The sequence below is a fragment of the Macaca thibetana genome, chromosome 8 (assembly GCF_024542745.1).
Source record: "Macaca thibetana thibetana isolate TM-01 chromosome 8, ASM2454274v1, whole genome shotgun sequence".
Lineage (NCBI taxonomy): Eukaryota > Metazoa > Chordata > Mammalia > Primates > Cercopithecidae > Macaca > Macaca thibetana.
This window is the reverse complement of record NC_065585.1, coordinates 27934888-27960471: the sequence shown is the minus strand read 5'-3', so window position 1 is coordinate 27960471 and position 25584 is coordinate 27934888. Positions and strand designations below refer to the sequence as shown.

The 25584-nt window shown below is 37.1% G+C and overlaps 3 protein-coding genes and 1 long non-coding RNA gene across 7 annotated transcripts in view; 3 read left to right on the top strand and 1 right to left on the bottom strand.

The window, feature by feature from the left end:
* Positions 1-9498, top strand: part of SLC30A8 (solute carrier family 30 member 8) — a 52361-nt gene extending 42863 nt beyond the window's left edge. Inside the window, exons 7-8 of the mRNA XM_050801508.1 lie at positions 3823-3957; positions 5329-9498. Of these exons, the coding sequence (XP_050657465.1) occupies positions 3823-3957; positions 5329-5474 (281 nt within the window). The 3' untranslated portion in view covers positions 5475-9498. The remainder of the gene's footprint in view (positions 1-3822; positions 3958-5328) is intronic.
* Positions 1-25584, top strand: part of MED30 (mediator complex subunit 30) — a 644151-nt gene that overhangs the window by 265514 nt on the left and 353053 nt on the right. The window lies entirely within an intron of this gene.
* Positions 1-25584, bottom strand: part of LOC126961308 (uncharacterized) — a 399366-nt gene that overhangs the window by 40339 nt on the left and 333443 nt on the right. For all 4 annotated transcript variants that reach the window (XR_007728254.1, XR_007728255.1, XR_007728253.1 and 1 more), the window contains 2 exons: positions 6152-6280; positions 5408-5537 (listed from right to left, as the gene is read on the bottom strand). This is a non-coding gene — a long non-coding RNA (uncharacterized LOC126961308). The remainder of the gene's footprint in view (positions 1-5407; positions 5538-6151; positions 6281-25584) is intronic.
* Positions 13923-14754, top strand: LOC126961302 (39S ribosomal protein L47, mitochondrial-like). The gene has a single exon (XM_050801502.1). It carries the CDS (start codon positions 13961-13963, stop codon positions 14711-14713), a length of 753 nt encoding a protein of 250 aa, XP_050657459.1. The 5' UTR covers positions 13923-13960; the 3' UTR covers positions 14714-14754.

The window sequence follows — 25584 nt, the reverse complement described above, 5'->3', positions numbered from 1 at the left end:
TATAGCTCTTCCGTGGTGATTATCTTTCTTATTTTACTTCAGGAAAAGTGCAGAGACTGGTCTGCATCAGTTAATTATAGAAACTAGCAGATAACTCCTTTCTGGAAGACACTTACTTTTTAAATTAGGTCTTCAAATTATGTTAGTATGGTACTTAGTAAAATTTAAAAATAATACAGAAAAGTATGCAATAATTTAAAAAAGTCTCCTTATATTTCCATCTTTGCCTTCTCAGTCCTATTCTTCAGGGATAATACCTATTAATAAGTTGACATTTATCTTTCCAAAGATATTTGTGCATTTGCATATATATATATACACACACACGTATATGTATATGTGTATGTGATGTATGTGTGTGCCTTTTTTTAATAAAAATGGGATTACATATTGATTCACATTTTTCTCTGCACCTGACATTTTTCACTTGGAGATCTTTTATATTAGCACATACATAGATATACCCTGTTCTTCACAGCTGTAATTACTCCACAGCATGGAAGGACTTGCTTGTGATGGACATTATAAACAATGATGTAATTATCACCCTTGGATATATATATTTTTAGCACTTGAATATCTGTGGAATAATTCCTAGAAGTGATATTGCTGTTTCAAAACTTACATGCTGTATTAGTTTGTTTTTGCACTGCTCATAAAGACATACCTGAGACTGGGTAATTATAAAGAATAAGAGGTTTAATGAACTCGCAGTTTCACATGGCTGGGGAGGCTTCACAATCATGGCAGAAGGCAAAGGAGGAGCACAGTCACATCTTACATGGCAGCAGGCAAGAAAGCTTTTGCAGGAGAACTCCCATTTGTAAAACCATTAGATCTACGAGACTTATTCACTACCACGAGAACAGTATGGGGAAACTGCCCTCATGATTCAATTATCTTCACCTGGCCCCACCCTTGACATCTGGGGATTATTACAATTAAAGGTGAGATTTGGGTGAGATTTGGGTGGGGACACAGCCAAACTATATCACATGCATTTCAAAATTTGATAGATACTACCATTTCTACCAAAGATATAGTATCAATTTCCTTCCCCCCAACAGCATATAAAAATGCTCCTTTCCTCACATCATCACAACCACTGAGTATTATCAAACTGTTCATTCTTTTCTACTCTGATAGGTGAAATATTGTATCTTATTGATTTCAAATGCAATTATTTAACTATGAATGGTGTTCAGTGGTTTTTAAAATACATTTGTAAGTCTGGGAAGTTATTTATTAAACACTAATTTAGATATTTTTCTGGATGCATTAATATTTTTTTCAGACTCCCCCCCAGGCAAAAGAAAGTTCTAGGATGTGATGGAGCATCAAGGCCAGAGGGGCCATGCCTCTTGCCTGGCAACACTATTTCTTATAATAAAATAAGTCATGGTGGACCTGTGTTCTCTATAATAGTAATGAGATGAAGGAGACAAGTGAAAAAAGGGTAGTGGGATCATGACTTAATTTCAAAGGGTCTAGATGAATGATAGCAGGTCTTCAAATGGTAATTCCCCAAAGAGATGACACACATTAGGCGTAACAGATAATGTTTCGATTGTAATTCCTAGACTCTAGTATTTGCATAACACTTTTTACTCAGAGCACAGACGTTGGGATCTGATATCCCTGATTCTGCCACTTCTCTTTGTGGCCTTAGCAATGTTCCTTAATCTAACTGACCCCAATTTCCTCTCCTCTAGTTAAATAAGAATTGTAACCTTAATAACTAGCTTCTAAAGTTTTTAGGACTATTAAATGAGATAATTGCTATAAATGAAGTACTTTGCACAAACTTTACACATAGTGGGCCCTCAATAAAAGTTTGTTATTATTATTAAAACAGTTTTACCCATGACTTTATTCACATTGCATGGCTAATTTGAGACAAGAACTCCTTTCATCTGCTTCTAGGAGCCTAGGTCTCTTGCCACTCATAGAGTAAAACAGCATAATGACCAGCTCTTTGTTACTTCCACAAACAATATTAGGTAGGATCAAAAACTCAGCTTATGCTGTAGAGAATTTTGAGTTAACTTCAAGGAAGAAATCCCCCATGAACAAGGTTCTTAGCCTATTTATGCCTAGTGTTCCATTATTGGAATGCTAAGCATGTGGGAGTTATTTATATCCTACTGCTCAAGGTCATTGCCAAGGTCTGATTACAAAAATTCAAAAAATTGCAACCTCAGGCATAAATGGGTTAAATTTTTCAAAAGGAGGGTTAAGGGTTCCCCATTTCTTTAAGTAGATGGTTCTCAGCTCTAGCTGCTCATTATCATCCTCTGGGAAGCTTTTAAAAAATACTTATTCTCAGGCTTCCCATACCCAGTGTATTAGGCTGTTCTCACATTGCTATAAAGAAATACCTGAGACTGGATAATTTATAAAGAAAATAAGTTTAATTGGCTCATGGTTATGTAGGCTATACAGGAAGCATGGTGGCATTTGCTTCTGGGGAGGCCTCAAGAAGCTTCCAATAGTGGCAAAAGGCAAAGGGGGAGCAGGCACGTCACATGATGAGAATGGAGCAAGGGCAGGGAGGTGCCACACACTTTTAAATGACCAAATCTTGCAAGAACTCACTCATCATCGCAAAGACAGCACCAAGCCATGAGGGATCTGGCACCATGATGCAAACACCTCCCACCAGGCCCCATCTCCAGCATTGGGGATTACAATTTAACATGAGACACTGGCAAGGACAAATATGCAAACAATATCACCCAGAGATTCTGATTTAATTGTCTGGGGTTGGGGCTGGCTTTGGTATTTTTAAAAACATGTAGTCAGGCTAGAGAACCACTGCAAAGCAGAGCTGCTCAGTGGCTCATGCATGTTAGTGCAGTGGTTCAATCTCGGCTGCCTGATAGAGTCACCAAATGAGCACTGATGTTGGGCCTTATCCACAGAGATTCTGATTTAATTGGTCTTGGATTATAACTTAGTCATTAGGATTTCTAAAATCTCCTCTGGTAATACTAATGTGCATCCAAGGTTGAAAACCACTCTGAAAGACTCTAGATTTTGGAGCTTCATCCATAGAAATTTCCTTTTAGGTCTGGAATGGAGTCGTGGTACATTTGTTTTTAATAAACACCCCAGGTGTTTGTGTTGTTTGTACATAACTGAAGTAGAGGCTAAAAAAGGGTTGTACTTAGACATCTCTTATACAGCATCCTCCAGTGTAGCTAAAATAATGGAAAACGTACAAAAGGAATAAGACGGTATTATACAATGTTAGGATCTTCTATTAGCACAGTTCACTAAATGACCTGTTGGGTAACTAATCTTTGTACAACATTGCCGTTCATAATGTTTAGATATTTTCTGAATTGCTCCTCAAAGAGTTCTGTGATCTATGTGTTGTTCTTATCACCCTTATTTTACTACAAATGTGCTGAGGATCAGAGAAGTTCTGGGATTTGGGTAAATTCACAATAGTTGTCATCAGCATGCTAACCCATGATTATTTGATACCAAATTTCATGTTATTCATTTTACTTTCCAGAGTGTATATAAAGATAGTTGGAAAAGGCACAGTTAGTTTAATAGTATACCGTAAAAACTAAGGATAATTACCGTTGTTGGTTATTGCATAGTAAATTCTGCAAGTATTCTGAGTGGGAACTTCTGGCTGATGGTAAACCTTGAAGTAGTCAGGTAAATCTTCTTTGTAAACATTTGAAGTAAGAAACCAGCAAAGGGATAAGCACCTTGAACTTTGGGTGAGGACTTTGCAGCTTGTTTAGGTAATTCAATGAGCTGTATTTAGTTGAATAACTACAGCCTCCATCTCTTACCTTTTGTCAGGTGTGCCAAAGAGCCTGAATTACAATGGTGTGAAAGAGCTTATTTTAGCAGTCGACGGGGTGGTGTCTGTGCACAGCCTGCACATCTGGTCTCTAACAATGAATCAAGTAATTCTCTCAGCTCATGTTGCTACAGGTCAGTGAGTTTTGTAAACACTCTGGAAAAAAATTCAGTCCTTGTCCTGTAAAGTCAGTAATTTCCCTCCTTTTTGTAGAGCTGCCCTTATTGTCTGTCGCTTGTCAAAACATTATAAAGTGTTTTCTATTACCAAGGGCCTTTGAAACCAGCCCACTTATTGATGTTGTCATAGCAACAATGATACCCATGACATCGTTGGGGCTGACTGCAGAGGGCCGAGGACAGACAGAACAAAGGGCTAAAATGCAACCCCAACTTCAAGGCCTTGGACTCTGAAAATTCAACTTCATCTGTTTGGCTTGGTGTCCTATCAGTCAAATAATAGGAATGAATTAAAAACTTAATCTTAATTGAGTATCTCCTCTATATATGATGTTTTCCCTAGAACTGAAAATAGGAAGATGAAAGAGACACAGGCCCCGCTCTTCAATTTCTAACAAGCGAATGGATGTGCTAATAGGAATTATGGCGGGTCCCACACGGTGTGGTTAGAAATTCTGCAGCCATGTGAGAAAATTCTTATAATATTAGGTTTATACTAAAAATTACCTTTTCAAGAAGTTAATTTTTGTCTCTGATATGTCCTAGAGCTGGGAGACTAGGTAGTGAGAGAGCATTTACTGCCTCAGGAGAAAGCTCAGGCCAAAGATAATACATTAGGCTGCTAAAAAATGACTCAAGAAGTTACTTAGGGGCAGGGGACAGGAACACTAGAGACAGTCATTTGAAAACTGTGCTTTCTCAGACATCCTCATCTTCTCGAAGGGGCTCAGGTCTGACTTCAGGGAATTTACAGCATTCACTATGCCAGTATTTCACTGCAAATGGAAGAATCTAGTAAACACTCAGGTTGCTATGGAGGGGACTTTACAGCCTGCTGATAGCATTTGGGACAGGAAAACAATATGGCAGTGAGGGTTGCTGCTCTAAGAAAGGTCTGTGGGGAGCTCTAAACGCTTCTTGGTTCCTGTCACTATCCTTGACATAAATTCTGATTACATACAAGGCCTGCAACCCAGAGATCCCTGGGAGCTGGTCAGCAGGGCTGTATAAGAAATAATAGTTCTGTCTTGGCTTTTTCCAGGGCTTGTCTCCCCTTCCATACTAAGCTCCTAGGAATGCCAGACTCCAGAGATAATAGCAGACAGAAAGAGTTCCCATAGCGACAGGGCACTTTCCTGCACTAGAGTTTCCCCTGCCTTGTCTGTGTGAGTGTAGCTGATTATCAGAGCCAACATGGCTTCCTCTGAGTGCCCTGCCTCTGCCCTGCCCCAGGAGGTCAAAGACAAAGTACTTGAAGTTGGAGTCACAGCAGTCACCCATGCGTGTGCAATCAGCGCTAATCTCCCTGTGGTTCTTTATCAACAGCAGCCAGCCGGGAGAGCCAAGTGGTTCGGAGAGAAATTGCTAGAGCCCTCAGCAAAAGCTTTACGGTGTACTCACTCACCATTCAGATGGAATCTCCAGTCGACCAGGATCCAGACTGCCTTTTCTGTGAAGACCCCCGTGACTAGCTCAGTCACATGTCAGCTTCCCAAATTTGACAGGCGGCCTTCAAACATGCTGCTATGCAGTTTCTGCATCATAGAAAATAAGGAACCAAAGGAAGCAATTCATGTCATGGTGCAATGCACATTTTATCTATTTAGTTAGCTCCATTCACCATGAAGGAAGAGGCACTGAGATCCATCAATCAGTTGGATTATATACTGATCAGTAGCTGTGTTCAATTACAGGAATGTGTATATAGATTATTCCTGAGTGGAGCCGAAATAATAGCTGTTTGTAACTATCGGCAGTACAAAATTCATCTCCCTTCCAATAATGCATCTTGAGGACACATAGGTAAATTTGAACTCAGGAAAGTCTTACTAGAAATCAGTGGAAGGGAAAAATAGTCACAAAATTTTCCCAAAACATGAGAAACAAAAAATAAGGAGAGCCAAGTCAGGAATAAAATGACTCTGTATGCTAACACCCCATTAGAACTTCGTTCTCTCACTAAGCTGTAATATGATTTTTTTTTTCTACTCTGAATTGGAAATATATATGAATATACAGAGAGGCACTTACAACTAATTTTTATTTACTTGTCACATTTTGGCAATAAATCCCTCTTATTTCTAAATTCTAATTTGTTTATTTCAAAACTTTATGTAATCACTGTTCAAAAGAAAATATTTTCACCTACCAGAGTGCTTAAACACTGGCACCAGCCAAAGAATGTGATTGTAGAGACCCAGCAGTCTTCAAGAACAGCCGACAAAAACATTGGAGTTGACCCCACCAAGTTGTTGCTACAGATAATTTAGATATTTACCTGCAAGAAGGAATAAAGCAGATGCAACCAATTCATTCAGTCCACGAGCATGATCTGAGCACTGCTTTGTACTAGACATTGGGCTTAGCATTGGAACTATAAAGAGGAATCAGATGCAGCAAGTGCTTCTATGTCCTGGTAGCAACTCAACACTATCTGTGGAGAGTAAACTGAAGATATGCAGGCCAACATTCTGGAAATCCTATGTCAATGGGTTTGGTTTGGAACCTGGACTTCTACATTTTTAAAAGTTACCCAGAGATGCTTCTAAAGATGAGCCATAGTCTAGAAGATTGTCAACCACAGGAGTCATTGAGTGGGACAGCTAGACACATACACAGGCAGCTACAGTAATATCTTGAATTGCAATGATGTAGTGGGGTATAAAAGGAAAGCGATAGATATTGCTGGATGGGCATGGCCAGTGAGGTTTCATGTCACTGAGGTGACAACCCTGTTGGACTTTGAATTACATATGGAGGTTTTCCAGGCAGATGAAGAAGAGAAGGCATTCTAGACAAAAGGAAGACTAGGCGCAAGGCACACTTATGTTTGCCTGTTAGCTTTTAGTTGAAAAAGCAAAATACGTGATGCAAAGAAAACTCTCCACGCTGTGATTTTTAAAACTACATACTTTTTGCAACTTTATGGTCATGAATATTGTAGAGAACAGGAGATAGGTCTTAGATGATTTTTATGCTGTTGTCACACTCTAGCAGGGTACTAGAAACCTAGCAGGCATTAATAATTGTTGAGGCAATGACTCTGAGACTATATCTGGGCCTTGTCATTATTTATCATTTATATTTGTATTTTTTTTCTGAAATTTGAGGGCCCAGAAAACATTGACTTTGACTGAGAAGGTCACATCTGTGCCATCTCTGCAAATCAATCAGCACCACTGAAATAGCTACTTAGCATTCTGCTGAGCTTTCCCTGCTCAGTTGAAATGAATATACTCATCCCTCACCTCAATGAGCATGTTTAGGCAACCAGGATTAGAGCCCCTCAGGTTCCCAATGTCTCCTGCCACATCCGATTCTCAAAATGGAAAGAATGGTTTATGCCAAATCATTTTTCCTGTCTCAAGGACCACTGAATGGTTTTGTTTTTCCATATTTTGCATAGGACACCCTAAAGACTAGGTGACTCGGCAAACACGCAAGTTTTAGTATAATTCTTTGCTTCTGCTTCCTTTTGAAACCCATGTTTAGATTTGATTTTATGTCAGAAATTCACTGAATGTCAGGTAATCATTAGGGAGGGAGATTTGTGTGTCAACCAAAGGAATTGTCCCATGGGTGCAGGGTGTTTCTGCTGTTTGCCTGAAATTCTGCTTTTTTAGTGAGCTAGACTGAAAACTCTGAACAGTAGATGTTTATGTGGCAAAATGCAAGGCAATCTACAACAGAGATTTTAAGGATTTTGAGATGAAAAAACAGATGCTACTCAGGGGCTTTATGCACCATCCATCAATTCTGAAGTTCTGACTCCCATTACCATTTCCCTAGTGTGGTTAGAACTCCAGGCCACCAGAAGTAAGTGGAATAATGTAGTTGAATTCTTTACTTCATGGTGTTGTATCCTCTCCAGCTATCAAGACGTTAATGATCTTCTATGTCTTTTCTTAGTATTATTATACTTCAAGTTCTGGGGTATATGTGCAGAACATGTAGGTTTGTTACATAGGTATACACATGCCATGGTGGTTTGCTGCACTCATCAACCGGTCATCTACATTCCTTTATGTCTTTCAAAGCAACACTCTATTCTTCTGAGTGGTGAAATCAGGTCAACTTTACCACCACCCTCCATTTTTAATATGCTTCACCGTCATCCAGCACCCACTTAAGATTTATCTAGGGCTCTATGGTGATGTTAGGACCCATAAAAGAAATGTATGCCTTCCATATGTTTGGTTACAGATGGGAAATGGGAATGTTGAAGGACATGAAAGAAAGGATGTTTACACATTAAGCATCAGTTCTCAAGCTAGATTGCCTGAGTTTGAATCTTAGCTCTTCCCTTTATTAGCTCTGTGACCTCAAGCTAGTTACTTAAATGCCCTGATCCTCTATTGCCTGATCAGTAAAACCTCCCTGTTCAAATGTGTGAGAGTTTAACAAATTAGGACACTTTAAAAGGTTGGAGCTGTGAATAGCACGTAGTTAGCATTCAGTACATGTTAACTGTTATTTTTTATTATGTACAAACATGAGTGGGCACAGAATTTTAAATCATCTAAACTTTTGAGAAATTTTGAGTTATCAACACAGTTCCCACAAGACAGCGGCAAAATTATTGGTGAGAATTAAACAGCTGTTTCTCTGAGGAAGCAATGGAGGCTTGCTGGGATGAAGGCATTTACTGAGAGGCTGTTACCTAGTGAGAGTGATGAATTAATTAAAATAGTCGAATCCCTTTCTGACTCTCTCTGAAAGCTTCCACTTTTATCTTTGAAAAGCAGAATTGTCACTCCAAGGACATTTATTAACAAAAAGTACAACTGTCCAGTGCGATGAAGACAAAGTCTTAGGTCTCCCAAGTCTTACACTATTCCTGTGAAATATCATGTCCTTGGCTTTTCTCTGTCATGTAGCCTCAACTTTCTCTGACCAGGTGCATTTCCTTCTCTGGTTTCTAAATTGCCAGGGGCAAATTTGGATCACTTAATATCTGTTAAATTTTGTGACCTGACAAAGTCTTTTAGCACTGTAGTGTTAAAAAGAAAAACACCTCCCAGGCATATACATTTTATAGATTCCTGGAGAATGTTGCTCTCCAGCTCCATCCCCACCCAGTGAAATATGATCCAGAGAGTCTTGCAAAGAGACAAGCCTCATTTTCCACAATTAGCTCTAAAGTGCCTCCAGGAAATGATTTTCTCAGCTCATCTCTCTGTATTCCCTGTTTTGGATCACAGGGCAATCTGTTTAAATGACTAATTACAGAAATCATTAAAGGCACCAAGCAAATGTCATCTTTGAATACCCACATCCCAAGTTTTACAAATCCTGCCTGGCTTGACAGTGATGAGGCCACTTAACAGTCCAGCGCAGGCGGATGTTAAAAAAAATAAAAAGGTGACCATCTGCGGTTTAGTTTTTTAACTTTCTGATTTCACACTTAACGTTTGTCATTCTGTTACTGGGCACCTGTTTAAATTCTATTTTAAAATGTTAGTGTGTGTTGTTTAAAATAAAATCAAGAAAGAGAGAGTTTGGGTTAAGTCATCTTTTTATCACCAAAATCATGGCAGGACATGTTTTTCATGACACCAATGAGGACTGTAATGAGAATACATTCTTTCACTCTCAGTCGTTTATTGGAAGAAATAACTCATTTGGGGAACATATTTGTCTAGAGGGATGGAAGATAATGTGTTAGAATCAGGGGTGCTTTTGAAATTATGGGCATAAAACCCCAATGGGGAAGAAGATGGTGGTCAGATGTGGCAGGAGCCCTTGACAGTTGTGAAAAACAAACTTGTGCTGCTTCAACCATAAAGCCAGGAAGTGATGAGAGATGTTAAGCTGAATTGCACCCCTTTCAGGAGTGTCAGTCAAGTCCTGGAGACAATGTATCATTATAGTTGCCCTATATTTCCTTTCTTCAAAGGGACACCCATTTGTCAAAAACATAATTATCCTATTTACAGCCATTAAAACCCTATGGTTGTTATACACAGTCCAACAGTACTATCAAACATTATTTCCCTGAATCTGTTGAGTTTAGGAGTATTTTGGGATATTGCAGAAGAAGAAAGGGCACCAGCTGTACTGAAGATATTGTAAACCATGGTGAGTTAACCTGTACAATGGAATTAGGATCAGATGCGAATTTAGGGTTTCCTTTGAAGTTAAATTGCGTTCTTCAAACGGGAATCAGTAGAGATTTAATGAACCAGTGCCCTGGTTTGTTTCTAACTCCGCCTCCATTTTTATAGAGATGAATAGGGGATTTTATTGGGCATATACGTGAGATTGATGAACAAGAATTTCTGTCATTGCCTTATTCTCCACTCCAAAATTGCCTCTGACATGGCAAAAGTCCGCGGTCAGGGAAAGAAGAATGCCCTGTGTTGGCATTTCTTTACGGCAGTACTTTCTATGAATAATTAATGCCCCAGAAAGACGAAGCCTCTTTTTCTGGTTTCCACCTACTCATAAAGTTCAGCACCTTGTATCAACTTGGATGGGGAAAGGAGAGTAGATTTCCCTGGCTCAATAAGTTCTGAATTCATAAACAAGAAGCAGATTCCCTTTCCATTCAACCTCCAATCCTTTATAAAGCTGTGGAGATGGTCTTTCAGGATCTTAGATTAGATAATTTTTCATGTTCTAATAAGAAAGTTCTGAGGGAAGCACTGTGATCAAACATAGCTGATGAGAATACACAATTATTTTTATTCTTTTTCTTATCCTCCTCCTTTTCCTCTTTCTGCTCCTCCGCCGCCTCTTCCCCCTTCATCTTGGTAGCTCTTAAACACTGTAGAATTTACCACTTATCCTTCAACAGAAGAATTCTTTTTGCCCGAGAATAAACATTTGCACAATAGTAGAGATATTACAATATATAGATTTTGGAAAAAAAAAAACCCTCAAATCCTATACCCTGAGACTTTTAATTCGTTAATTCAATTAATGTATTCATCAATCAACTGCAAGTCAAAACAACAGCAGGAAGTAGAATATTGCTTTAGGTAAGTTTGTATTTGTCCAGAAGAGTTTTATTAATATTTGGGATTATAATATTACTGAATTGCTAAACCCTAACGGTCCTGAAAAAACTCAATACTGATATGGTAGGCATCAACTTTAGGAAATCAACACACCTGCATTGCTTCTCCCTTCAAAAACATATTTCATAAAGATACTTTTCAGGGTAATCAAATCATGGAGTAATTTATATTTCCTGATGAAATTTTCCTGTTTATTCCAGAACTTGGTATTTCACTTTACTTTCCTTCTCTCATTACTCAGGTGACAGTTTCTACATTGTCCAGTGGTAAATATTGGGCAATGATGTGAATGTTGGTGTTAGGCTTGGACTGTTAGTGCTGGAATAGATCTCAGAAGTAGAGCCAAGACAGATTAGAGGGGAGGATGCCTATAAGATGGGGCAGGATTAGGAATTTGGTATTAGGCAGATTGAGTTATTAAACAAGCACATAAAGATATCAAATAGGCAGTTGTTTATATGAATGTGGGCTAGAGTTACAAAAATAGTATTTTAATCCAGGAGAGAAGTCTGGGCTGCAGTTACAAAAGTCATTATCTTGTGAGGGCCACACAATTACACAGGTGTTCATAATAATGAAGGCCCTTCCATCTTGTAATTGCACCATCTGGAACATTATTTAGCCTCTGAGATAGCAAGGGAAGAGAGAGAAGAAGGGAAACCACATCTTAAATTTGTTACAGTGCCTTTTAAAATGGATGCTTTTCACTTCTGCTTGGAGGCCATTGGCCAAAATTAATCACATAGCCCTAACCTAACTGAAGGGAAGCTAGGAAATACAGAGAAACACATGGGTTTCTGATGGGTATTAACTGCCACCAACTCAGAGAGAGAGGAGAGAATTGCTGGAGTGGTGTACATAAGGAAGCAAGAAATGATGGAATCTAGTGCACAGGTCGTGTACCTGGTCTAGGTGGGGGTATTTATGTACAACACAGAACTTTTACAGTAACAGAATTCTGCTGGTAGATGGCTAGGTACGATGGAGGCAATCTGGCATTTTCTTCTGATCACTTCATTCTTCTAAGTGAAGTAGGAAGCAAGGTTATTAACTGAGTGTGACAATGAAAGAGGAAGTATTAGTGATGTAAAACAAGAGAAGCAAGAGTGAAATTGTCATCTAGGAGAGTGGAGAGTGACAAGGCCATAATGAAAGTAAGATTGCATGGTTGTGCCAGTTTTTAAGCTATTGTCTCTCAGCCCTCAACTCTCTCAGGTATTCTTGGCTTCATGATGCTGGGGGCAGGGACTGTGTTAACTACATTTCTCCTTTGCTGGCTGCTCCTTGTTAGGAGGCCCTAGAGGGAGGAAAAGGGGACTTTCTTCTTGTTTTGTTTCCTGCTTGATCCTGTCTCAAACAGTGTCAACCCAGTAATACTTCTTCACCATGGCAGCAGTACTTCATTCTCTTTTCCTGCAGTATTTCCAGTTTGTAGTTGACCCCAAACTCAAAGAACCAGCCTCATCACATCCCCTCAGAGAAAAGCACCAGGTTACTGTACTGTTTCCTTGGAGGTCTAGATCCCAGCTCCATTGTGGCTCTCCCTGGCTAAGATATCAGCATTAATTAGTCAGTGTCTCCTCCTCAGAGGACAGTGTTTTAGCTTGGGGTTTACTCCTCCAAGCTTCTGGGTTCTATTAATTCCCTAAGCATTAGGAGGGTTAACTGCTTGATGCAATTCTACTTCTGTTATTTTTTATTCTCTTTTTGCTTTCAATTTCTTCAATATCTGGCTAAATTTTACATATGAAAAAACATAAAATAATTGTTGTGATCTTGTTGGACTATGTTTGATACAGTGGCTGTCTGAGCACCAGCAACCTAGTCAACCTGTCTGTCTCAGTTTTTTACTCAGTGAAGGAATGAAAACTACCCATTTTAGAATAGAGGTGAGGATTAAATGAGAAGCTGTATGTAAAACACTTAATGCAATTCACTGCTCATAGTAAGTTCTCAATAAATTCTAGTTATCATTTTTTGAGAATCCATTCAGATGGCCCCTAGTCCAGAAAGCTTTTCCTAATATTCTACCCAATGCCAATCATTCCATCTTCAGTGCTGCCTTTCAAGCAATCACCTTTTTGTGTTCTTGCTTTTGTCACTTTGTGTCTTGTGTGTTTTGTTTTTCTATGTTCCCCTCCTTAAAGTATTAGTTTCTATTTATCTCTGAATAATAACACCTAGCACTGGGCCCAGCACAGAGTAGTAGTATTAAGTTATCTGCAGGAACACACCTTCCTCTAGCAGACCTCAATAGTTATCAATAAGATAATGAAGCATTTTAATTCTTTCAGATGTTTCATTGTAAACACCAGACATCTGTGTCTAACCTCTAACATTATATTCACTCAGCCTCTGCTTCTAATCCAGTACATCTTCTTTCTAGCTGCATGGTTTTGGCCACATTGTGAAGCAGGATTCAGTTACCTCACAATAAAATGGGGAAAACGACACCTATATCACAAGGTTATTGTAATCATTAGATAACTAATGTGCTGCTCTCAGCACAATGGCTGGTGTATAATGTGAACTGAGAGCATTAACATTTCTTTTTCTCTGAACTAAATCCCTGCTTTTAAAACATCACTGATGGTGTCATAGAAGGCGTGCGTTCCTTACTTAAAATGAAAGATTGATGGACTACTTGAAGAACCAAGTGATCAAAATATGCCATAAAAATTGTTGTGGCATATATCAAAGGACCTTTAAAATTAGATTCATTCTATTGGATATACAACTATTTTAAGGAATTGGTAGAAATAAATAGGAGGTGAAAAGATAGAAGGCAAAAAGGAGTTTTTTTTTTTTTAAAAGGAAATAGGTAAGTGGAACAGTTATAATGCAAATGTGTAGGGTCTGGCAATATTCAGAAAGTGTTTATAATAAATCAGATTCAGAGATCATACTTAAGAAGTACTTAGTGCGGGTTATGCGAAAACATGGCTGCGGCAGGTTTGGCCTTTCTTTGTAGGAGAGTCTCAGCTGCCCTGAAAGCTTCCAGGTCGTTAATAATTCCTCAGGTCCCTGCCTGCACAGGGTTTTTTCTTGGTTTGTTGCCTAAGAGTACACCAAATGTGACATCCTTTCACCAATATAGATTATTTCATACTACCTTGTCAAGAAGAGGACTAGAAGAATTTTTTGATGACCCAAAAAACTGGGGGCAAGAAAAAGTAAAATCTGGAGCAGCATGGACCTGTCAGCAACTAAGGAACAAAAGTAATGAAGATTTACACAAACTGTCGTATGTCTTACTGAAGGAAAGAAACATGATTTTAACCCTAGAGCAGGAGGCCAAGCGGCAGAGATTGCCAATGCCAAGTCCAGAGCGGTTAGGTAAGGTAGCAGATTCCATGGATGCATTAGATAAAGTTGTCCAGGAAGGAGAAGATGCCCTAAGGCTTCTTCAGACTGGTCAAGAAAGAGCCAGACCTGGTGCTTGGAGAAGAGACATCTTTGGAAGAATCGTCTGGCACAAGTTCAAGCAGTGGGTTATACCTTGGCACCTAAATAAAAGATACAATAGGAAACGATTCTTGGTCATGCCTTATGTGGACCATTTTCTCAGACTGGAATGTGAGAAACGAGCCCGCATCAAAGCACGGAAGGAAAATTTAGAGAGAAAGAAAGCAAAAATTCTTCTAAAAAAGTTTCCACATTTTGCTGAAGCCCAGAAGTCAAGTCTTGTCTAAGATGTCTGAACTCTTAAATTTACCATTTTGTTTTTCTTGAATAGTCTGTGTACAAGAGTAAATATGTTAAGGGGTTTATAAAGAAAAAAAAAAAAAGAAGTACTTAGTGCGGTACTTGGTATGGAAGGGCGTTATACTCGATAGTGAGCTAAGTGTACATTCCTTCCCTATCACTCACAGAAATAGACTAGATTGGGAGAATGGGGACATGGAGGGGGAGAATGGGGACATGGGGAGGAAAATGGGGTGGAGTGAAGGGTCAGGAGTTGGGGGTAAAGATATAAAATTGATTCACAAGTTACTTAGATGAAGGATATTAAAATAATATGATGAAAGTGAGATAATATATGGCTGTTTCTTTCCATAACTGGAAAAGTCAAGTAGAAATTGGGGTGTTTGAAATATTGATGCCAATAGAGGCAGAATTTGACTCTCCCCAAAACTACCTTTGCTTTTCTTTCACTTTTTTATTTAATGGGTGACTATGCTGTGCCAGGCCTTGTGGTGAACATGGGGATCCCGGTAATAATGACACATTATAGTGGGAAATATGGACAAAAAACAAACAAAAGACCAAAATAAGACATTTTCAGATAGTGGTAAGTGGTAAGATAGAGATAAAACCAATGGATATGGTAATAATTGGGAGAGGGCTAGAGCAAGGCAGCTATATCTGCATGACCTTTATGAAGAGGTGACATTTGGGCTGAGCCAGCCATGCAAAGTGGAGGAGGAAAAGGAAGGATAGCTTGGACAGAGGCCACAGGTAGGAAGAACCTGGTAGCCTTGAGAAAAAGAAGCAGATGTACTGAGTGTAGCGAGCAAGGCTGGGGGAAGAGGGGTGATCTGGGCTGGACTGGGCAAAAGCCCTGTAGGCCATGAGAAGGAGCTAGAATTTTATGGTAAGTGCAAAGCTCTTGACTGAAAGGAAGAAGAACCACAGCCAAAGTGTGGCAGGCTGCAATTCTTTAGTTAGGTTTGTATTATTTTGGCAAAATACATTTTCTACCAAATTTGTCAAAGAGGTATCAAGTACCCCAGAATCCCGTGTAAAGAAGTGCTTCACATATTTAGTTATTTGTTTGGCATTTAATACTTATTATCCACATACACTCACTGCAAAGCACTAAACAGGGAAATATAACCCACAGTCAGTGTAGGAGAATCATCAGGTGGAGAGGTGGGAGACTGGAGAATTAGTCCATCCCATCTCCATGCTCTTGAGACACATCTCTTCCTCGGAGACTTTCTGCTATCTGCCATCGCCAACATATAAATAAGATTATAAGATTATAATAAATTAGAACCATCTTTTTTTTTTTTTTGACATGGCTTACTTCTCTGGGTCTGCACAAGCTGTCCCTTTTCTTCATGTGGCCACCCAGAAATAGCCACAGCACCCAGACAATCTCCACTATTGATCTCCAGGTCCATATCCTATCTACGCCTGTCTTGGAACAAACTTGGCCTTCTTCCACAGAAGGCATTTCAAATATTGATGTACTTGGTGCTTGGTACTGACCAAGTACTTAGGTGAAATGCTTATTTACAAAACTTGTTTTTTAAAAAATGAAATTCTGAAAATATATATAACGCACAGGTTTAGGAACTAGATGTCTCAGTATGGAGCCATCTGGCCTGATTTTATTCTGTAGTCTCACCTATTACCAGTTCTCCCAAATATCCTATAATGTAACACGCTGAGCTGCTCATCTTTTCATAAGTAGGCCATATTTGTTCATGACTCCATGCCTGCGCTCATTTCCCCTTACTCAAATACCCTCCCTTCTCTTCCTTTCTCTTCTTTGCCTTGAAACTCTTATTTATCGTTTAAAGCCCTGCCAAAGATCAACCCTTTCTGAAGTTTCACTGACTTCCACTCTCAGAAAAGTTTATTCTTCTCTCTTCTTTGCTTATTGAACACTTTGTAGGGACTTACCACATTACACAAAAATATTTACAATTTTGACTTCTCCAAGTAGACTTTGAGTTCTGCAAAAACAGTGATCTTTATCTTATTTAATGTTTTCTCTTCCTCCACAACCTATTATGGCGCCTACTATCTAAGTAATCACTGGATAATTTATTCAATAAATGATTATACAGTATGTCAACTTTTAAAGTATAGGAGTGGATTCAGTGATCCTGGATTGAGCTCTTAAGAAGAGAAGCATCAGGAGCAGCTGAGAATATGTGATAGGGAGTGTAGCAGGAGAAGTGTCAACATGGCCAATTCCATCACTGTAAATTGCTCACAGCTGACTCTAGGAGCTCTGCTTCCCCATGGATAAAACAGGAATAAGAATCCTGATCCTTCTTACTTCCTTTAGTTGTTATGGAGATCAAATGAGATACCATAGGCAAAAGTCCTTTGTGAACCATCAACCATCATATAATCAGCAGATAATATCATTATTAACTGAAATGATTCCTGTGGCAACATATTGTAGACATTTTACAATAGATTTACCTATTTTCATGGGACTACAAATATTCCTCCTCCCCTTTCCAACTTACAACATGTCTAGAGCACACACATTCATATCTACATTGACTATTTGCTTGTCTAGTTATGCAGAATTGCTTTTGAGACCTTCCTGTAATACTACCTGACCATGAAGTTTGGAAATAAATGCCAGTGGAGCTAAAGTTGCAAATAAAAACCCATGGAAGCTGAGGAATGGTTCTTTTGGTTGTACTGAATTTAGCAGACATTGGACCAAGCACCTTCCATGTGCCTGTCACTGTATCTGGGGAAGTAAAGATAATACCATGAAAAATGAGGCAGAGGGTCTGATCTGAAATTTCCCTCAGCATTTTAGGTGAAATGGGTCAAATTTATAAGATAGGGTTTTAAAAAGAAGGTCTTGCTTAATTCTCTGTGGGAAAGTGGATACCCTTAGGCTTCCCTGAATACCATTTGTCTGGGCTGAAGCAGGTAATAAAGTAAAGAAAGCAATTACAGGATGCATTTTGTGACTTAGAACTGAACCCTGTCACTAGTCAACCTGTTGGAGGGGACAGCTTTTGTACTAATGTTATGTCCAGAATTCAGAACACCTTCGGCCTTAAAGCAATTTTTGGAAGGTTAGGAGGTCATGGACTGGGCAATTCTAGAAGCAATGCTTGGCCCTTTTTCTAAAAAGAAAGGAAATTTGGCATTTTTTCAGTAGAATTATTATTGGACTGGCAAGGCCTTAAGTCCCCAACTGTGTTCAGGGCTCTCAAAGCGAGGGTTTGGCAGTGGTGTTCATTCAAAGTAGGGTTTTACTTTATTTTAAGGGAAGGTTTTACTTTATTTTAAGGTCTCTGTTTTCCAGGGGATCAACCTAGCTGACAGAAGTGAGACGAGGCAGAAGAAAAGAGCAGCTTGATTGATGTGGGTGCCTATACTTCACATGCCTCTTTAGGATAAATTAGCATCTTAGACGGGAGGGCTTGGAGAATATTAATGTTAAGTTGATTAGAAGCCAAATAACTTAGTTTAGTCAGAGGCCCCACAGATTTCCTGGGAACCCTGGTTGCACTGGTCCAGATGGTCTTTTTTGGCTGTACTGTTCTCAGCCACACATCCAGCCAGCTCCAGGTTTCCTTCTCCACTCAGAGTGGGAGAGGCTGCCCCTACCTCCTTCTGTGTTCCCACAAATGCTGCATTCTCTCAGTGCTCAGTGAATACTAAATAATCAAAATGGCAATAAATCCTGAGCTTGGCACATTCCTTTAGAAGTCTTGAACAAGACACTGGTAATGCTGATCTGGCTGTTGGAGGGAAAAATAGAGTCCTAACCTTTTCTCATTATAAATTATAATTGCAATATATTATTAACATAATATCAATAATAATGATAGTAATGCTTGGCAAGATGTCAGGCACTGGGCTGAGAAATTAAATTCATATACTTATTTAACCCTTAATAAAACAATGATGTACGTATGATAACCTCCATGTTACAGATGGAAAATAGTTCAGAGAGTTTAAGTGACTTGCCTAAATCTAATAAACAGTAGAACTAAGATTCAAATTCTGATTTGTGTCATTCCAAATCATGTGCTCTAGAACTTTATTCTATACTCCTCCTCTGGTCCATTTTCTGTTGTGGCTACATGAATATATGAATAACTTTGGATGGCAAAAATGGGCCTTCAACTTCCTCATTTGGCACCAAAGGAGCAAAATTTCTAAGTAGTAGTAGAAGGTGAGGTGAAGACTTGGGGCTGGAGTGAACAGACTAATAATAAAGAAGGGAAAATCACACTATGCTTTTCGCATTCTGTCTCTTGAACCCACTACCCCAGGACATAGTGCATTTTGCCTCATTAGAGAAAGACAATTTTACTACTAATAATGGTGATTATAATGGCCACAAAACTTCAGAGAAAATGTTCCCAGTTGTTGAATAATACTAAAAATATTGTCAAGATTAATTGGCTATAGCAGCCCCCATATACGATGACCTGGAAACATCAAATGGCCTAAGAAACTTACTGGCATTAAATATGCCCCAATTTATTCTACTTAAATAAGAATCTAGGATTTGTGCATGCCCTTAGCTACTGTTGAAATAGAAACTGAAATGGCTTTATTTAAGAATGTCAACATCTTTCACATTCTCTTTTAGGCTTTCAGGAAAAACAAGTAGACTAGGAAAATTAAAACCTTTATGCTCCATTTTCAGTCACTCTAGGAGATGGATGTAATATTGATTCCAGTATATGCATAAGACTTTCAACATTAGCTAGTATTGAGCAGAAGATGCATATGAAAAAACAAAGAAACGTAGAGAGAAGACCAGTAGGACAGAAAAAGCAGATCTAAGACATTTACTTGTAGCCAAAATGGAGTAACAGAGACTTACCATCACATCAAACAAATAAAATATGGACAAAATCAATGGTCCTCAAGACACTGAATACCAGTCAATGAAGGACAATTATTCCCAGGAGTCAGGGAACCAAATAGTGAGCCCAATAATTTCCCTAGTTTATTGTGTTGAAAAAGTGTCCAGACTTTTGTGTCACAGGGCAGGGAATTGCAGACAGTCTGGCAGTCTCCCTGAGTGGGAGAGATAGAACTAAGAGTCTGAGGATGCCCGAGTAGGTAGAGTTCACAGGACATGGCACTAGAGGTGAGGGAGATACACACACACAGAGAGAGAGAGAGAGCCAGAGATCTGCAGGAAGACTCCCTCAAGTCCTCAGCTGAGGAGTGATCAGCGTCTGTCAGTGGAAACACTAATTAAGTCTGGAAAAGACCTACTGAAAGAATAAAAGGGAATCATTCATAACTCAAACAAGGCTGAAATAGTCCTTGTTCCCAACACTCAGATTGGAAAACCTCAAGTTAGGAGGCTTTAGTTAGAGTAGTAAAAATGGGTCTTTATTCAATAGCAGAGAAAATCAACCCTAGACTAAATGGTGCTCAGCTAAACAAAGCTAAAAAACAAGGCCCAAAATGATTAAATTCTTTTAAAGTAGTCTAATTAGTAAAGGAGATTAAAACAGCTATTATGAGTGTATTCCATAAACTTGAGGAGCTAGATTGGGCATGTAAAGCAGAAACAAGAAAGATTTATAAAAAGGCCAAAATCAAACTTATAGAGATGAAAACCGTGTCTAAAATGAAAAATACATTGGATGAGATTATCAGCTGAACAGACATTGCAAATAAAAAGTGGTGTATTTGAAGATATAGCAATAGAAACTATCTAAAATGAAACAGGACTGGGAAAAAAAAACCAACAACAAGAAATTGAGCACTATTACACTGTAGGGCAAACTTAAATGGTCAAATGTGTGTGTAACTAGAGTCCTTAAGGAGAGAATTGGGGTGATGAGGCACACAGAATGTTTGTGAACATATCAGCCAAAAAATTTTTCAAACAATGAGCCCCCAGGTCCAAGAAGTTCAACAAATGCCAATGACAAAATATGAAGAAAACTATAACAAAACTTACCACAATCAAATTGTTTAACCCAATGATAAAGAAAAAAATCTTAAAAGTATCAAGAGAAAATGCGCATTGCCCAAAGAGGAACAAAAACAAGGGTAATATTATATTTCTCATTTGAAACAATGCAAGGTAGAACACTTTAGGAAAACATTTTTAAAGTAATGAAAAAAAGTTTTCTGTCAGTCTATACTTCTTTAGACAAAATAAAACATTTCAAATATAATAAAGCTGAAAGAATCCATCTCAAGTAGACCAGCACTATGAGACATATATTTTTAAAAGTTCGTGCAGAAGAAAAATAATATGAGACAAAAATGTTGAGCTCCACAAGGTAATGAAGCACACTGAAAATGGTAGTTACAAAAATAAAATGCAGATATTTCTTATTAAATTCCTTTTGAAAGATGGTTGACTTTTGAAACAAAATTATATATGGAGTTTATACAATATGTTGAAGTAAACAAAGGGCAACAATATCCGAAATATCAGAATAGAAGCATAGCAGTAAATTGCTGCAGTATGTTTATGCTACATGTGATGTGGAAGACTATCACTTGAAGACAGACTGTGATAAGTTAAAGATGTATAGCATAAGTCCTAGCAACCAATAAAATAATACAACATAGAGTTGTAGCTAATACATCAAGTGATGAAATGAAATCATTAAAAAATATTAATTTAACCCAAATGAAGGCAAAAAATGGAAAAGAGGACACAAAGAACATAGATAGCAAATAAGCAGGATGATGGATTTAAATGTAATACAGTTCAAATCACATTAAATGTAAATGGCCTAAATACTCAATTTAGAAGGCACAAATTATCACACTGAATATAAAAGACCCAACTAAATGCTACCTGCAAGAAATTCACTTTTTATATAAGCACAGAAATACACAATTGTTTAGACTTGTTGTATAGATATAAATTAACCCAAATATTTAAGAGAAAGAATTTTAAAAATTAGAAAGAGGTAAAACTATCACTATTTCCAGATCATAATGATTATGTATTTTCCTTGGAAACCAAAGATAATCAACTAAAAACTATTAAAAAGAATACAAGTTTTCAAAAAAACATACTACTACAAAATTATTAAATTAGTATTTTTATATATTAAAGCAATAATAAATTATTAGATATGATTACATAATCTTATTAACATAAATAATAGCAACAAGAGATAAAATACCTAGAAAAAATAAGAAATATGCAAGACATATATGAAGAAAAAGATAAAACATCATAGTACGTCAAAAACAATTGAAAAATTCGATAGATATTATGACTTGAGTAGGAATAGTCTACATCATGAAGAATGTCAAGGTTACCTAAGTTAATTTATAAATACAATGATAACCTGATAAAAATATCACCGTTTCAAAAACCAGATAGACTGTTTCTAGGGTCATATAGCAATATAAGCAAATAAACATATCCAGGAATGGGAAAAAAATTAAGTGAATTTGAGAAATCAATCTATTAGATTATTGAAACAAAGAATGCATTTTGAAGAGTCAATGAAAAAGCAGCATGGTGCTGAGACATTAGTAGGAAGACAATCCAGTGGAACAGAGAAGAAAAATCTGAAAATATTAATTTGAGAGTTTATTTTATAGATACTAATTCATATTAATGTGCAACTATGTTATGTAAAATGGTGACATTTCAAATAAATAAAAACAATAAGTTTTGATAGACCAAAAAAATCAGAAAAAGATTACTGTAAATCTTTCTTACATCTTACTCCAGGATATACTTCAAATGGATCAATTACTTACATGTAATAAATAAAAGCATAAATGTTCTAGGAAAAAAAGACAATGGAAATTCTAATTGCCTTAGCATAAAACAGACATTTCTATTTATTGCTAATAATCAGAAACCATATATAAAAATCTCTAAATTTTACCCAATAATATTTTTAAAAATCCTGCATAGCAAAAAGTTTTTTTTTTAAAAAAAGCCAAGTTGCATTTTCCCTAGTTTAAAAAAGTACTTTTATAACTACATTTATAACCATATTGCAAAACATCAATATCCTCATTAAAAGATAAGCAAGGCCTAGGAATAAACACTGAAAACAGTAGACCCTGAAAATGGCTCCCAAAACATGAAAACAATGCTCATGGTTACTAATGTGGAACTATTAAGAAGACAGGTATCCAAAAATTTGATACCACTCAGCTTCCAAGCTTGTGATCAAATGTTCAATTTCATGCATGACTTGCAGAAATGTAAATGGATTCCAGCTCTACAGAGCTTTTAAACAATACATATCAAAATAGTTATTTGATGATAACAATTCTACTTCTGAAATTACATACATATGGGCTGACTCATTGCAGCATTATTTGTAAACAGTAAGCAATTAAAAAACTCCAATCAATATGGAACTGGATAAGTAAACCATTCACACACTGGAATAATATACAGCTCTAGAAAAAGGCAGAGGGACAAACCAAATCCAGCAACCTATGAGAAGGATTATAAACCACGATCAAGTGGAATTTATCCCAGGAATGTAATGTTAGTTTAACATCCAAAAGCCAATTTGTATAATGTACCATATTAATACAATTAAGAACACAACCCACATGATCATCTCAATAAATTTTTTTTCTTTATCATGAAAGGGTGTTTGATTTTGGGAAATATTTTATCTGTAAATATTTGACAAAATCAAACACCCTTTCTTGATTAAAAAATGTTCAACAAACTAGAAATAGAAGGTAGATTCTTCAACCTTATGAATGATATCTAATGAAAAACGCATAGCTAACATCATAGTTAATGGTGAGGGACTGAATGCTTTCTTCTTAAGATCAGGAACAAGGCAAGAATGTTTGCTTTCACCATTTCTAAGAAACATTTTACTGTGCATTTTAGCCAGGGAAATCAGGCAAATAAAAAAAATTAAAGATGTCTAGATCAGAAAAGGAGAATTACAATTCTCTCTCTTTATAAATGGCATGATCTCTCATATATAGAAATTCTAAGAAATCAACTGAGAATTTATTGGAACTAATTAATGAGTTCAATAAGTTTACAGTATATGGATCAATATACAAAAGTTAACAGTAATTCTATGGCTAGCAATGAAGAATTCAAAAATGAAATTAAAAAACAATTCCATTTATGATAGCATCAAAAAGAATAAAATATTTAGAAATAAAGGAAACAAGGGTAAGACTTATACATTGAAAACTAAAAACATTGTTGATAGCAATTAAAAATCTAAGTAAATGGAGGCAACCCATATACATGGACCAGAATACTTAATTTTGTTAAGGAAGGCTTATTCTGAGAATTGATTTACAGACTCAGTGCCATCCCTAACAACAGCCCACCTGGCTTTTTTTTTTTTTTTCCCAGACACTGACAAGCCACTTCCAAATTCATATGAAAGTGCAAGGGGCCCAGAATGACTAAAACAATCTTAACAGAGAAAAATAAAGTAAGAAGACTCTCACTTCCTAATTTTAAAATGTAATACAAGAAAATGGTAATTAAGACAGTGCAGAACTATCATTAAGAATAGACATATAACTCATTGTGGGAGATAATTGAGAATCTAAAAATAAACCTTTATGGTTAATTGATTTTCAACAAAGGTGCCAACCAATTTAAGGGAGAAAGAGTCTTTTAAAAAAATGATACAGGGTCAACTGGATATCCATGTGCATAAAAGAATGAAGTTGGACTTCTTTCATTCATCATACACACAAATTCACTCAAATCAAAGACTTAAATTTACTCAAAATTGATCAAAGATCTATAGTTAAAACTATAAAACCCTTAGAAGAAACCCTAGGAGTAAATCTTCATGGAGCTGGGTTAGGAAATGATTTCTTAGATATAGCACCAAAAATACAAACAAAAATATACGAATTTGACTTCAGCAAAATTTAAAACTTCTGTGTCACAAATGATACCATCAAGAGAACAGAAAAGTCAACAGAATGGAATAAAATATTTGCAAATTATGTGTTTGATAAGGGACTTTATCTAGAATGTATAAGGAATTATTACAACTTATTAATAAAAAGACAAATAACCCATTTTAAAAATAGAGAAAGGATTTGAATAGACATTACTTGTAAGGCATACAAAAAGCCAATAAGCACATGAAAAGAAACTCGAAATCATTAGTCATTCGGAAAATGAAAATCAAAGCTACGAGATACCACTCCACATATACTAGGATGGCTATAATAAAAAAGAGACAATAATAAGTGTTGATGAAGATGTGGAGAAGTTGGAAACCTCATATATTGCTCGTAATGCAAAATAGTGCAGCCACCTTGGAAAACAACTGACAGTTTCTCAAAATGTTAAACACAGAGTTACCCATATGACCCAGCAATTACACTCCCATGTATAAACCCAAGAGAAATGAAACATACAGAAGCTCAAAGACAAATGTTTGAATATTACATGCTGCAACATGGATGAATCTTGAAAACATTATACTAAATGAAAGAAGCTATTCACAAAAGACCATGAATGGTTTGATTCCATTTAAATTAAATGTCAAGAATAGGTATATCTGTGGAGATAGAAAATATACTAGTATTTCTTAGGACTAAAGGAGAGGAGTTTGAGGGAGTGAACGGGGATTAACTACTAATGAGCATTAGGGTTCTTTGCAGGGGGTGATGAAAATATTCTAAAATTAGATTGTGGTGATTGTACCTAATTCTGTGAATATACTACAAACACTGAATTGTACAATTTATTTTTATTTTTTACAGATTTTTTTTTTTAATTTGGAGATGAGATCTTGCTTTGTTGGCCAGGCTGGAGTGTAATGGTGTGATCACAGTTCACTGCAGCCTTGACCTCCTGGGCTCAAGAGATCCTCCTGTCTCAGCCTCCAGAGTAGATGGGATTATAGGTGCATGGCACCATGCCTGGATA

What these genes read in the sequence shown, in the direction of transcription:
- LOC126961302 (XM_050801502.1), top strand. Translation starts at nt 13,961, where the DNA reads ATGGCTGCGGCAGGTTTGGCCTTTCTTTGTAGGAGAGTCTCAGCTGCC.